Here is a 15,517-nt window from a genome sequence, read left to right on the forward strand (position 1 = left end):
TTACCTGGGTCACTAGCTCCACGGAGCCAATGTATGTGTCTGGCCGGAGCAAAATGTGCTCCAGTTGTGTTTTCTTTTGATATATTCTTTCAATGGACAATCTTTTCTTGGCATCGTCATTTTTCTTGGTCTTGCTGATCTGCATATTTTCATCCACGGGCTAGCAAGTTTTTAAATAAAAAGCAAAGGTGAGATTTTTTTTTTTTTAATAGCAGAGGTTCAAGCAGAAACTAGAAACACTACTCCACCCCCTTAAAGATCCGCAGAGGCCACTGTCCTGCACCCTGCAGGGGCTGACCTGCAGGCACCAGACCGCAGCGCCCCCCCTCCCCCACCCCTCCGGGTTCGGAAACCGGCGGGTCCCCTGGGAGCGGGCGGGGTGGGGGTGGGGGGCGCCCACTTCTCCGGCTCCGCAAGGCACCACGCCGCCTCAGTCCCGCGCACACACTCGATTCTAGCGGTTTGAGGGGGCTGAGGGGACCCACCCCTCGGCGGCATTAACGTTTTTGAGCCCCGAAAGGGGACAGACAGACAGACACCCAGCGCCCGCCGCCCGTCAAGAACCCCGTGCAGGCGCGGTCCCCTCCAAGGTCAGCGCCCTCCAAGTCTCCCTGGCCACTCGGAGGGCCCCCACCTCACCGCGCCCCCCCCCCCACACACACACCCCGAGAAGCTGACCCCATCGCCGCCACCCACCACAGGGCGATTCTAGAAATAAGAAACGAACCGCGGCTCCCCGCCCCCCTCACCGGAAGTCACTTTAGTCCCCCCCAGACTTCAACATCGGTGCCCTCAGCAGGGGTCCCTCCCTCTCCTCACGGGAAACGAGGCCCCGCGCCGCCGCGGCCGCGCACCACAGTTGCTGGCTCCCCCGCCTCCTCTCTCTCAGCCTCAGCCCCAGAAGCGACCGGCCGCGCTGAGGGTCCCACAGCCCCTGGTCCCTTTCGCGAGCCGTACCTGCAGGGGTGACACCTCCATGGTGACGGGGCGTGAAGGGGCGCGAGAACCCTGCAAGCGACTACACCGGCGGGACCCACGAGACGGATCACGGAACAAGCCGCTTCTCCGCAGACTCGTCGGTTAGGCGAGCGACTAAGGTTCTATTTGGACCTTCGTCTAGCCCGCCCAAAATCTCTAAGCCAATCCCGGACTCGTGCTCATCGGCTCCGCCCCGCAGAGCCAATCACAACTGGCGTCTCATAGCCACTGAAAGAGCGCCGTTTCGATGAGCCTGTTCGAGTCAACCAATTAGGTAGGGGAGGCGGGACTAGAAAGTTTTCAAAAAGGCACCACTGGCAGCCCTGGGGGAGAGATAGACAAGGAGTCTGGCCAATGACGGGCGCCGGCTCGTTCCATCTCGCGCAGTTACCCTGGGGAGGCGCGCTGAGGTAGCGGGAGGGGTGGGGGGGGGTTCTGAGGGGCCTCCTGGAGGAGAAAGATAGACTCTGAGGAGCGGTTAACTTAGGTCGGGGCGCCGAAACCGGAAAACCGTCCAGTGTCCTGAAGTGTTTCGAGTGGGAGTCACGGGGTCGGGGGAAATCCTAGCTGCATTTTCCTGAGGGAACAGCGAACTGGCGTCTGAGGCAACCGATCCCCCTCACAACGCCCCTCACACAACCCCCCCGCACCCCCCCCCCGAGAATTTGTTCGCGAAGAAACGTGCTACTGTCTTGGTTTCGCCCGGGCAGGGAACTCCCGCCCTGTCCCTTGTCGAGAGGCGACGCGCCGGATCGGGTCCGCCTCAGAGAGTAACTGGGAGACGCGGCCCCGAGCCCAGGCTGGTTTTCGGGGCCCGCCTGGCTTCTCGCTCCCCACGGCCTGGTCCTCGCCGTGCCCCACAGTCGCCACCGGCCCCTACGGCTCTGATCCTGCGCCCCCAGGGGCTGGGTGGGTGTCTCTAGTTTCATTCCTGCCTTCAGGCCAGTCCTCAGTGTGAAAAGCGACCCCAAATGTTGCCCAAAGAAGATGCTAGAACAAATCCAAGAACTCTGCCATTTGACAATTTCACGTGTCCCATTTGACAATTTCACGTATCCAGGGGATAATGATAGCGGTCATTATCCCCTGCCCCCGCGGGTCACCCCGGCTCAGCCCTAGAGAGGACGATTTGGGGGGCTTTTGCTTCCTCTGCTGGGAAGCGGGGGTGGGGGGGTGGGGGGAGGGGAATGAAGGAGGTGGTAAGGGCTGTGCCAGTTTCAGCAAAGAAGCTCCCGCACCCGCTGCCTGGCACTTGGAGCTGTTAGAAATCCCCATAAAAGGAAAAAAGGGAAAGAAATCGTGATGCATACACCACCGGGCTCGGCTGGCAGGACAATTTGTGGACTTGCAATTTTTTTTATTTTAATTTGATTTTTTTTTTCCACTTTGTGTAAACAGCGTGGTTTACAAAGTTGTTCATGAAGATTTGTTACAGGCATTCACTATTCCAACACCAATTCTACCACTACTGTCACCTTTCCTGCACCACTGTCCCCGTTTTTCCAGCCACCCTTCAAGCCTGCCCCTGTAGCAGGACCATAATAATTTATTTCATATTGCTTGTTATCTACGATTGGAGCACAGCGGGTAGGGCGTTTGCCTTGCACGCCGGCGACCCGGGTTCAATTCCTACGTCCCTCTCAGAGAGCCCATCAAGCTACCGAGAGTATCCCACCGTAACAGCAGAGTCTGGCAAGCTACCCGTGGTGTATTCTATATGCCAAAAACAGTAACAAGTCTCACAATGGAGACGTTACTGGTTCCCGCTAGAGCAAATCGATGAACAATGGGAGGACAGTGCTATAGTGCTTGTTATGTGTACTCATTTTTTTATTATTAGGTTTTTGGGCCATATCAGGATGTGTTCAGGTTCTATGCTCAGGGATCACTGCTGGCAGGGCTCAAGAGACCGCATGCAGTGCCAGGGATTCAACCTGGATTGGCCATATTCAAGGCAAACCCCACCCTCTGTACTGTCTCTCCCACCCCAGATGCCACAGGGATTAACTAGCAGTTCTGACCCCATTTTCCAGGACCAGCTTTAAATCATATTAGTTTATGGGTTGGGTCTTAGTTTCAAAGACCCAGACGTAGAAGTGCAGAGTCAAAAGGACTGTAGAATCAGAAATTTCCCTGAGCCTATTTCCCTCTTGAAGGCACAGAGAGGTGAGTACAGAGAGAAGTAACTCAGTAATAGAGCATGTGCTTTGCATATGTGGATTTGATCTCCCATCCACAAAAAAAGTACAGAGGGCAAATAATATGCATAAAGGAAGCACCTAGGATAATCTTCCGTCCCTCTAGCATAGAAAGATCTTACTGGGGGGAGGTGGGACTCAAGGTGGAAGCTTCTTTTCAGATGAGCTATTTCTTCTGAACCCCCGCCCCCCAATCTTTCCCCCAACCTACAGCAGTCCGAGGCTTGGGGACAGCAAAGGACAGCAAAGGGGTGGCAGGATAGCAAAATAGTCTGGCTGAACCTGAGCAGCACTAATATGAGAAAATCCTCAATCCTTGCTCATCCCCCAAACAAGAACAACAAAACCAAAATTTTCTCCTTCTGGGAGTCTTCTCAGATGGCTTTTTTGGGGGGGTGGTGTGGGGGATGAGGCGTGGGAACCAGAGGATTTGGGCCAAGTCAGCAGTGCTCAGGATTTACCTCTGGGTCTGTGCTCAGGAGTCACTCCTGGCACTGCTCCCAAGCACATTTGTAGTACTGGGGATCAAACCAGGCCTGTGAGTACAGGCTTTACTCCCTGTACTATCTCTTGGCACCCCTCAAGTTGTTTGGAGGGTATTTGCAAGTGCAAATGAGTTTCTTTGATAAGTTTTCTTTTCTCCTCCTCCTCCTCCTCCTTTTCCATTTTTAAAAAAATTTGGTTTTGTTTTGTTTTCAGGCCTTATTTGTCAGTGCTGGGGTGAGGGCTACTCAGGGCTCTATGCTGAGTAGGATAGGACCTGGGCTTCCTGCATGCAAAGCGTTGTACTCCAGCCCTTTGAACTCTGGCCTGGACATGCTTTATTTTAATTTTTTTAAAGTTTGGTTTCTTTTGGGGGGCTCATACCTAGCAATGAGCTAGGTCTGTTCCAGGCTCTGCTCAGGAGTGGCCACTTGTGGTTCTTGGGAAACCATTTATGGTGCTGATGATTTGAACTGTGGTTGATCACTTGCAAGACAAGGGGACCTAATCTCCTGTACTATCTCTCTTGGCCCCCAAGTATTATTAAAATTCTCAAAATGTAAAAACTTAATTTAACTAAATAAAATTAAAAAAATTTTCCTCAGTGGGGGCTGGAACGAGCACAGCGGGTAGGGCGTTTGCCTTGCATGTGGCCGACCCAGGTTTGATCCCCAGCATCCCATATAGTCCCCTGAGCACCGCTAGGGGTAATTCCTGAGTGCAGAGCCAGGACTAACCCCTGTGCACCGCTGGGTGTGACCCAAAAAACAAACAAATTTCCCTCAGTAATTGTGGGTTGTGATAACTTCCTTTTTTGTTCTTTTTACCAGTGTGTGACTTTCTTGGTGTTCCTTTTCATCCATGCCCTACTCCTGTGGTGGAAATTCTTTTTTTTTTTTTTCCTTTTTGGGTCACACCTGGCAATGCACAGAGGTTACTCCTGACTCTGCTCTCAGGAATCACCCCTGGCAGTGCTCAGGGGACCATATGGGATGCTGGGAATCGAACCCGGGTCGGCCGCGTGCAAGGCAAACGCCCTACCCGCTGTGCTATCACTCCAGCCCCTTTGGTAGAAATTCTTACCAAGAGCCACCAAAGAAATCAAGCAGCATACTCTGAGAAGTGAGAGAGTTTAATTACTCCAAAGACTGGGCCCTGAACAAAGGTGAGAGCTGGGGCTGGAGCAATAGCACAGTGGGTAGGGCATTTGCCTTGCATGTGTCCGACCTGGTTCGATTCCCAGCATCCCATATGGTCCCCTGAGCACCGCCAGGAGTAATTCCTGAGAACATGAGCCAGGAATAACCCCTGTGCATTGCTGGGTGTGACCCCCCCCCAAAAAAAAGTGAGAGCTGCTTTAGAGACTAATAGGATATGGGGTATTTGCAGCATCTGGCAAAACAGTGCAGAAGAGGAAATTTTCAAACATGTTATTCTGCAAAACAGGGTCTAGACCCCCTCAAGGACACGAGCACATTTGGCGTACATCCCAGGTTACCACGGTTACAAAGTGAGACTGTGACCATCTCAAGGACATCCTTGAATGCTTTCTATGGTTATGCCGTGTTGCCCAGATTCAGCTGCCCGTTGGCAGCTCCTGCTCCCTGGTGTTAGCCTGCTGGAAGTGAGCCTGTTTGAAATGTGGGCAGGGGTCCACTTTCCTCATTAATTCCTTCTGTCCCCTGTTCTTTTCCCCTTGTGAAGGCAGATGTTACCGATCTAAATACGTTTGTGTGAGAATAGATATTTTATAACTGGAGATAGATTCTTAATACTTGGGGGAACTTAGAAGTCTAACTGGAGCAATAGCACAGCAGGTAGGGCTTTTGCCTTGCATGCGGCCGGCCGACCCAGGTTCAATTCCCAGCATCCCATATGGTTCCCTGAGCACCGCCAGGAGTAATTCCTGAGCGCAGAGCCAGGAGTAACCCCTGTGCATTGCCAGGTATGACCCAAAAAGCAAAAATTAAAATTAAAATAACCTAAAACATAAATAAATGAACCCACTGGAGAGGACTCTGCAGAAAAATTTATCTTTGGACCAAACCAAGGTGTGCAGTATGTCATAGTGCAAAGTCTAGCCTGTACTCCTGCCTCTTGTGGTCTTGGGTGGTTAAAGTCCCTGTTCTTCCCAGGTCTTCGTTTCTCCACTATAAACTGAAGTCTGGGAAACGCAGTTAGCCGATTGGCTTGTAAAATTACCTCCCAGCATCTAAGATGGTGGTGAACAGATGGAAAGGACGGGCCTGGGAGCTCAGGCCCAGGTTCTCCATCCCAGTCAAGCTCCACCTTCATCTTTTTTGTTTTGTCTTGGGGCCATACCTGGCAGTGCTCAAGGCTTTATCCTGGCTCTGTACTTAGATATTACTCTTGGCAGTGCTCAGGGGGCCATGTGCAGTGCCAGGAATCAAAACCGGTCTTTTGCAAAACAAGTTCCCTCCCCAAATTCCCTCCCCACTATACTATCTCTGGCTCCTCCACCTTCATGTTTTGAGGTCCTATGAAAGATGCCAGCTCTCTGCAAGATTTCTTTTGAAAATGGGGATCCACTACTTGTATTTGTTGTTGTTTTTGGCTATACCTAGCAATGCTCAGGGCTTACTCCTAGCCCTGTGCTCAGGGATCACTCCTGGTGGTGCTTGGTGGACCATATGGCATACTGGTGATCAAACCTGGGTCAGTCGTATGCAAGGCAAGCATCCTACCAGCTATGCTATCTCTCCAACCCCACTACTGACATTATTTAAAAAAAAACAAACAAACCAAAATATTGTTCATGGATTGATTTAAATCAGGGGTGATAGCTCAAAGGGGTATATTGCAAGCCTTGCATGTGTGAGGCTCCAGAACAACATGGACCCAGGTATCCCCAAGTGTGGTGCTGGTGGCTCCCAATACTGCAGTCTGAGAAGCAGCAACAGAACTAGGTGCTAGCAAAGAGCCATCAGGCCAGTGCCATTGGACCAAGTATTGTGTGAAGTTCCCAGAATAGCTAAGGGGCCCCACTCCCCTAATCAGGGAAGACCATGCACATCTTTGTTTTCCCCTTTTCTGTCAGTGCCTGGGCAGACTTGGACGGAGCTCAAACCCTCTGGAGAGGCAGATAGTGGTTTTTGATTCTTTCTTCACACCCCTCTCTCCCACAGCTTTTTTTTTTTTTTTGCTTTTTGGGTCTACCTGGCAATGCACAGGGGTTACTCCTGGCTCTGCATTCAGGAATTGCCTCTGGCGGTGTTCAGGGGACCCTATGGGATGCCAGGAATCAAACCCGGGTCAGCCGCGTGCAAGGCAAATGCCCAACCCCTGTGCTATTGCTCCAGCCCCTCATCCCCAACTTCTTGATCCTGTGTCCTGACTATTGTGACCTTAGGTCTCTGCCAGTCCCCGGGACTGCCCAGCTGCCTCTTTAGCATGGTGACTGCTGATGGCAGCTGCTGGATGTGGAGTTGGAGCTGATGTCCGTGCTGCTGGAGGCTTGGTCGGCAAAACCTCGGCCCATACAGCTGAGGACACTTCCCTACTTCCTCAACCCTAGACGCTCCAGCTCCCCACATCCTTCCTCTAGTACCCCCTAGAGTGGAAGTGGTGAAAGGAGCAGGGCAGGGAAGTCCTCACATTTGACAAAGGCTGGGCCCCTGTGCTCTGGTTCTTGCTGGCAAAGGGAGACTTGAAACTGGCTTGAGTACCGCCTTCTGGTGCTCCTTCTCCATGGGTGTCTCAGCACTCTGCCTGGAAGAGGGGTTGCTGAAGAACTCTATGCCAAAATCACCTAGAGAGGACCCTAAATATACATCTCAGCTGGGAGATAGCTTAGTGGCTAGGAGGGCAGGCTTTGTATGTGCCCAAACCTGAATTTGACCCTGGGTACTATGTAGTCCAGAAACACCACTGAGGTGGTCCTGGTGGTGCCCTGAACCTCAAGATCTAAGCAACTCCCCGTCCTGGGCTCCTAGCATTGAGTTATCTGATCTGGTTGGCTCAAAGGGGTCACCCCCTTTAGTCACTATGCTCACAGCTGCTATGCAGCTGGAAATCACCTGTGGTGCCCAGGACCACATAGGACAGAGCTGTCAGGATTATGCCTAGACCTACAGAGGCACCAGAGATCAAAGGCACGAGGGTTCAGATTTACAACCTCTGTGAGCGAGCAAGTGCGTTAGCCCCTGAGCCACTTCCAGCCTCCTGACCTCCATCTTGCCCCTGAGAGGAAAGAAGCCAGTTCTGCTGAGTACAGGGAAGGCTCTGTCAGAGCAGTGAATCTCTCTCACTTTCCTTCTTCCTTTTTTTTGGGTTACACCCATGCTCAGGGATTACTCCTGCCTCTGCACTCAGGAATCACTCCTGGTGGTGCTCAGGGGACCATATGGGATGCTGGGAATCGAACCCGGGTCGGCTGTGTGCAAGGCAAACGCCCTCCCCGCTGTGCCATCACCCCTTCTTCCTTTTTTTAAGCTAATGAAGTTGGAACCTGCAGTAGAAGAAAACTATATGGGCTTTCTCTCCAGACCCCCTAGTTATTTTTACTAAAAGTAATGCAATTTACAACAGTTTCTATAGTATTGCTGCTTTTTGTGGTGGTGATTTGTTTTTTGGGCCACACCCAGCAATGTTCAGGGCTTACCCCTGGCTCTGAGCTCAGGGGATTACACTTAGTGAGCTCATATGGGATGCCTGGGATTGAACCGGGGTCGGCCTCATGTAAGGTAGTCTTCTACCCATTGTATTATCACTCTGACCCTCTACAGTATTGTTTTATTTATTTATTTATTGCTTTTTGGGTCACATCCAGCAATTCTCAGGGGTTACTCTTGGCAGTGTGTGGGGAACCATATGGGATGCCTTAGAACCCAAGTCCGCCGTGAGCAAGGCAAATGCCCTACCCACTGTACTATCGCTCCGGCCCCTATAATATTGTTTAATACTTGCATTGCTACTATACCACCCCCACCATCAGAGGGTCTTGAGACAGGGATTTTTTAAATCATGCTCCTGGCTGAGAGATAGTCTAGGAGTTAAGGTGCTTGCCTGGCACCCTACTAACTTTGGTTCAATCCCTGGCACTGTGTATGGTCTGATGAGTACTACTAGGAATAACCCCAAAGCAGAATAAGGAGTACCTCCTGTTTAGGAGTAGCACCACTGGGTGTGGCCCAAATTACCTCCCTTCCCCACCCCTGCACCAACAACAACAACAAAAAAAGCAGTTTTGAAGCCCTCTGAATGTTCAAGAAGAGAATTCTGGCTTGATAAATTTGGGGGGATGGGGCTGGAACAATAGCACAGCGGGTAGGGTGCTTGCCTTGCACGTGGCCAACCCGGGTTTGATTCCCAGCATCCCATATGGTCCCCTGAGCACTGCCAGGAGTAACCCCTGAGCATCTCTGGGTGTGACCCAAAAAGCAAAAAAGAAAAAGAAAAGAAAAATTGGGGGGAAATATTAGGAAATATTCTATTTGAAGTTAGGGGAAAATAAAACAGGATAGATTAGTTTTTGATAGGTAAGAAGGAATAGGACAATAGAAGAGGTGTTCATATAAAAATGTGCCACATAAAGAAAAAGTCTCTAAACAAAGCTGCTCAAGAATGGACATTTTAGGGCTGGAGAGATAGCACAGCGGGTAGGGCGTTTGCCTTGCACGCGGCCGACCCGGGTTCAAATCCCAGCATCCCATATGGTCCCCTGAGCACGGCCAGGGGTAATTCCTGAGTGCAGAGCCAGGAGTAACCCCTGTGCATCGCCAGGTGTGACCCAAAAAGCAAAAAAAAAAAAAAAAAGAATGGACATTTTAGGAGACAGGAACTTCTCTCACTGGAAAGTTCGAGAAGTAGAGATGAGAATTTTTCAGGCGTGTTGTGAGAAGTGTCTCTTGAGGGTATGTATTAGACTCTAAGAGCTGGTGTCACTTACTTTGAGACAGGGCATAGTGATTTTACCCAGGAGTTTACACTTAACAAATTATGAGGGTGGAGAGATAGTAGAGCAGATAAGGAGCTTGCCTTGCATGTGGCGGACCAGGGTTCAGCCCTTGGCATCCCATATGGTCCCTGGAGCACCACCAGGAGTAATTCCTGAGCGCAGAACCAGGACTAACCCCTGAGCACTGCCGGGTGTGGCCCCAAACCCAAACCCAACCAACAAATTATACTATATACCTGCAAGATGACCCGATGGCATCAAGGCCTTGCCTGGCAAGCGTGAGGCCTAGAGTTTATGCTCAGAGGTGATCTGACAGCCCCGAAGTCTGGGATCTCTGGTGAGGGGGTGGAAATTGTGCTATAAATTATTTCTAGGAGCACAAGCAATAACTTATCAAAGTAGACCACATGCTTTGATGTTGGCCTGACTTCAATCCGCAGCACTGCATGGTCCCCTGAGCCCCACCAAGAGTGACCCCTGAGCACCAGCGGGCATGGCCCCCAAACAAACACAGTCATCTGGAGACTGGAGAGTTAACTCAAAGGACTAGTACACACGCTTGGCACGGGGAGGCCCTGGTTTGATCCTATGTACCGCGTGATCTTATAAGCACCCCTGGGAGAGACCCCTGAACACAGGGCTGGGTCTGGCTCTCAAGCTCTGCCCTGTGTGGCCCATGTTCCCTAACGCCTTCTCCCCAAAAGGGAACAGATTGTGAACCGACTTCAAGTCTCAGTCCAGTGTCACTCCCTTTGAAGCCCTCCCACTACGCGGGCTCCTCGCTCTTTTCCTGATACCTGCGCATCTCTCTCTTACACAGCTGGTGTGCTGGCCTCAAGGTCTTCCTCTGCCACCACAAGCTCTTCTGAAGGCATTATTTGCCTGTACCCAAAGCCCTTGCCTCTCAGGGCAGTGCCCACTCAGGAGGCCCTTGCTCATGACAGTACTCTCATTGTCCACCTGGGGGCAGCATATCCAGTGCTAGATCCCCAGCAAGAGCCTGCTACACCCCATTTTGCTCTGTGTCTAGGGAACTCTGTGAAAGAGATGGTGCCTGTGTTGCCATTGCCAGCTGGGGCTACTGGGGCTGTCTTACTGCTTTGTCCCTCGTTCTTGACCCAGCACTGTCGCACTGCAGTACTGTCGTCCCATTCATCGATTTGCTTGAGCGGGCACCAGTAACATCTCCATCGCGAGACTTGTTACTGTTTTTGGCATATCGAATACGCCACAGGTAGCTTGCCAGGCTTTGCCATGCGGGTGGGATACTCTCGGTAGCTTGCCAGGCTCTCCGAGAGGGAACGGAGGAATCGAACCCGGATCAGCCATGTGCAATGCCCTACCCGCTGTGCTAATGAAAATACAGAAGTGGTGGGGTGGGGGCAGGGACAGAGGGACAGATAGTATAGCAGGCAGGGCACTTGCCTTGTGTGCACCTGACCCGGGAACAATCCCCAGCACCACATTTGGTCCCCCAAGCACCTCCAAGAATGATCTGAGGGGTGGAGCGATAGTACAACAGGTAGAGTTCGACCCGGGTTCGATTCCCAGCATCCCATATGGTCCCCTGAGCACTGCCAGGCATAATTCCTGAGTGCACAATCAGGAGTAACCCCTGTGCATCGCCGAGTGTGACCCAAAAAGGAAAAGAAAGATCTCTGAGTGCACAGCCAGGAGTAAACCCTACGCTCTTGCCAGGCACTGCTCAAAACCCAAAACCAAATAAAGAACACCCCCACCACCACCAAATATAACTAAACTTCTACAGTGTTTGAGCATTGTATAACTGAGACTTAAACCTGAAACTTTTGTAACTTTCCACAAAGTGATTCAATAAAAAAATAAAATAAAATAAAAAAATAAACTTCTAAATAAAGACCACAATCTAACAATCATTTGTTGATTTTTTTTTTTTTGGTTTGTTTGTTCTGGGCCACACTCAGCAGAATTCAGAGCCTACTCCTGACTCTGTGTCAGAGATCACTCCTGGTGGTATTTGGGAACCATACGTAGTCAGATAGGCTACATGCAAGGCAACCACCCTATCCACTATACTATCACTCTCGCCCTCTCAAACAATTTGCATTCACTCAGTTTCCAACCAGCTTACTCTAGTCGGAGTCATGTAGAGGGAGATTCCAGCAGCTCAGGCACATGGAGGACCCCACCGTGGGCAGGATGCCTGCTTGGCAGACTCACAGGACATCTATGGAATGTGGCAGAAACAGGAGCACAGGAGCAAACCCGGGCAGAGGTGGAGAGAAGGGCCAAGCTCTCAGATAGCGGCTCCCACGAGAGAGGTGACTGGTATTTTTTTCTCAATGAGATCTTGAAATGAAAGACACCCCCCCCCCCTTAAGACAACTGTCATCCGGGATTCTGCTCTGTCGCCGGCTATCTCCCGTCTACTAGGATGCCCGTGCTTGGCTAGCATGTGTAATGCTGCTACTAACACTCTTACACTTGTGCTTGGGCAGACATCTGTGCTCAGGCTGTGTGGGCTGATGGAGAGTGGGGGAGCAGGCAGCCAGGGAAGTGGGACCTGGGCTATGGCTACTGGGGATTTCACTGAATGCCAGGCCCTTTCTCCGTGGGTTTGATGGAATCAGAGACCCCCGCTCTGTGGAATATCTTTAAACCTAGAGGCCACTGGTGGGTTAATCTCCTTGGGTTCAGGGTTCCCATAGGGAACCTTTTCTTTTTTCTTTTTCTTTTTGCTTTCTGGGTCACACCCAGCAATGCACAGGGGTTACTCCTGGCTCTGCACTCAGGAATTACTCCTGGCGGTGCTCAGGAGACCATATGGGATGATGGGAATTGAACCCAGGGTTGGCCGTGTGCAAGGCAAACCCCTACCCGCTGTGCTGTCGCTCCACTCCAGCCCCATAGGAAACCTTTTCAAAGAGCTAGGAAAGCAGGAGGCCTTAGTGGAGACCCAAAATGGAGATCCTGAGGTCAAAGGGGTCAGCTCTGAGGCAGGACTTCTGATTCATCAGGTCCGAAGGTGGACTGGCCACTAGGTATCCTAATTTTCAGAGATCAGAGTTTCAGAGATCAAACTCTGGTCAGCTGCATGCAAAGCAAGTGTCCTACCACTGTACTACTGCTCCAGCCCTAACCTTCTGTGTTATGTGCATTATATGATTCCATCAAAATGAGCCACTCTCCCAGGCAGGCCCTCAGCTCAGGTGCGGGGCGTGCTAGTGCAGGGCTGCATCCTTCCCCTGGGATGCGAGCTGGCTTTCTTCCTCTGGATCCTCTAAGAGGGACTGAAATGGAACAAAGAAGGCAGTTGATGAGTTTCTGTGTCTTTCTGAGCAACCACCCAGCAAGAGAGTGGGTGGAAGCAGCTGGGAAGAGGGGCGATTTTCTTTCCCTCAGCAGAAGCATCTTCTTGCATCCCTACCCCTCACTGAATCACTCCCTGTCCCCAGGGAGGTTTGGGACTGGCAGGAATGCTGAGTGAGGAGAGGAAGGACTTCTTTCTCTGCTTGTGTCCAAGGAAGATGGCAGGAAAGGAAGGGATCCTGTCAGTAGGGGGCTCCATTCCACGCATCCCGTCCACCGGGTGGCTGCAGTCAAGTGTAGAAAATCCATAAGCAGCATCCGCACCCCACTCCGCAGGTTCCAATGCCCTTTTCTGTGTGACCACATTTTTAGCTTGCCACCCGTCTGCAGGGGCGATTCTAATGCACTATTTTTTTGTTTGTTTGTTTGTTTGTTTCTGCTCAAAGCATACCGTGTTATAAGGAATCTGTATCCTCTTCGGAATTCTAAGGTGTTCGGGAGACATTTCCTCATAACTTTGGAACAAACGGACGGAAACATTAGTCATGAATGAATGCAGCTTTTCTGAGTTTGATAATGGTATCAGGGCTACAGAGAAAGTTATGTGGACAAAGACAAATGCTTGGCGTTAACAACTTTCTTTCAAATGCTCTTTGTTTATTTCCCCCGGAATGAAAAGGACCCCTGGGGCTGGAGAGAATGCAGGGGTTAAGTGCACTTCCAAGGTCTTATAGCGCTGAATTGGCTCTGCTTGCAACTTGAACTCCACCCTCCCCACCCCTTCCAAACCCTATGCCCTGATAGCCTCCGTCTGAGATGAAAGCAGACCGTGTATGTGTGTGTGTGTGTGTGTGTGATGACAGCAGACTGTGTGTGTGTTAAGACAGAAGACTCTGTGTGTGTGTGTGTGTGTGTGTGTGTGGTGGTGGTGGAGGTGGAGGTTTGATCGATCATCAGACCTGTCCTCCAAGTGGGGAAGCCCCAAGGTCTGCCAAGAGGAGGGCCCCTCCAGCTGCCAGCTGCATGCGTCAGTTTCCACCAGGAGGGAACAAATATTTGTTTGGTGCCTGCTCTATGTTGGGCATTTTGCACAGGCCACCCTCTCTGCTCCCTACTGCAGAGTCCCATTCTCCAGCTCACCCAGATTAGAACCAGGACCATGGGAGCTGTTTTCTCTTTCACAGTAGACCCCTGGCACAAGGCCGCCTCCTCCAAGATGTCTTCCCTTGCCCTCCATATAGAGCTGTCCCTCACAGAGTCCCCCCTCCACCCCCCCGCCCCGGGTATCTGCACACTTCTCAGGCTTATTAGGGGATGGGGCTCCCCTAATAAGCCTGAGAAGCATCTCTCTCACCTGGTGTGGGAGGAAAGGGGAAAACATACCTGACAGTGCTCAGGGCTTACTCTTGGCTCTGTGCTCAGAGATCACTCCCAACAGTGTTCAGGGGTGCTAGAGATTGAGTCCTAATTGGCAGTGTACAAGGCAAACCCCCTGCTGACTGTCCTCTTGCTTTGGCCCTTCCCAGGAGTGTTTGGGGGACTATATGTGATGTGTGTGTGTGTGGGGGAACAGAACCAGGTTTGGCGGGGTGCAAGGCAAGCACCTTACTTTGACTCAGAGATCTAAGACAGGCTGTACTCTCTCCACCTCTCTAGCCATTTCTCCCGGCAAGCAGTGGGGGTGGGGGTGAGGGAGGCAGACTGCTCAGCCCTCTCTGCTTGCCCTGAGGCTCACCGGAAGCTGAGCTGGTCCAAAGCTCACTGGAAGGGGATTGCAGGAAGGGTAGGAGGCGCATGACCCTTTCCTGACTGTTTGAGATTATCCCAGTAGGGGAGGGCGCTCCAGGGAATGGACGGGGATGGGGTGCTGGGGTAGGTGTATCTCTCTCACTTGGGGCCTTTGTGTATTGCCCACCTGCACACAGACTTTATTTATGACTTCTCTTGGCTGCAGCTGCCTCTCCTGCCTTCCCCCACCCCTCACCCCGGGGTCCAGCCCTCTTTCCTGCTTCCACTTTATTCGAAGAGTATGAGGAGGTAGAAGGGGTGGAGATGACCCACCTTCAGTTTCTAGCCAGGGAGCCTGGGGGGTCCAGGGGCAGCATTCAAAGCTTACACACGGTGGTGGCTAGAAGGGGGCTCAGTGATGAAGAAGAATCAGAAGGTTGGGAGCACTTTTATGAATCGGGGCAGGTGGGTTCCCCACTCCCCACCCTCAGGGACTTGGAGAACTTGGCTCCAGGATTCGGTTCGCTCTTCTCCCAAGTGGAGACCCAGGTTGATCTGTGGGCGCGCCTGGTGCGCGGACTCTTCACCCTCTGCACTCCTCAGGGTGGCCACTAGGGGCCGTCAGTGCGCAACTTTTGGGTTGGCCTCTCGGTCCGGCGGGCAGCCTGGGACCGAGTGCCCAACTCGGTAGAGGCTCCTGCACCCGCAGAGGAAGCAGGAAGGTCTGCACTTGGGCTGGGCCAACCTGCAGCTGTCCAGGCCAACAACCCCACCCCTTCGGTCCCCGCTCCAGCTCCCCAAAATATCCTCCGTAGGTCACCCAGGTCACCTAGAAGGCTCAGATGGGAGGCCCCAGACAGCTGCAGGCTTTGTAGGGGAGGATGGGTGACTATTAGGAGGCCCAAGAAGAAAGTTAGAGGGGCCC

General features: G+C 51.9%; 1 protein-coding gene across 1 annotated transcript in view; it reads right to left on the reverse strand.

Annotated features, from left to right (window-relative positions):
- TOP2A (DNA topoisomerase II alpha) overlaps nt 1–1,061 on the reverse strand; it is a 36,203-nt gene extending 35,142 nt beyond the window's left edge. Inside the window, exons 1-2 of the mRNA XM_004608752.2 lie at nt 958–1,061; nt 5–160 (exon numbers count right to left, since the gene is read on the reverse strand). Coding sequence (XP_004608809.2) covers nt 5–160; nt 958–978 — 177 coding nt within the window. The 5' untranslated portion in view covers nt 979–1,061. The remainder of the gene's footprint in view (nt 1–4; nt 161–957) is intronic.
- Between the last annotated feature and the right edge of the window lie 14,456 nt (nt 1,062–15,517).

Source organism: Sorex araneus, chromosome 3 (assembly GCF_027595985.1).
Source record: "Sorex araneus isolate mSorAra2 chromosome 3, mSorAra2.pri, whole genome shotgun sequence".
In the NCBI taxonomy this organism is placed as follows: Eukaryota; Metazoa; Chordata; class Mammalia; order Eulipotyphla; family Soricidae; genus Sorex; species Sorex araneus.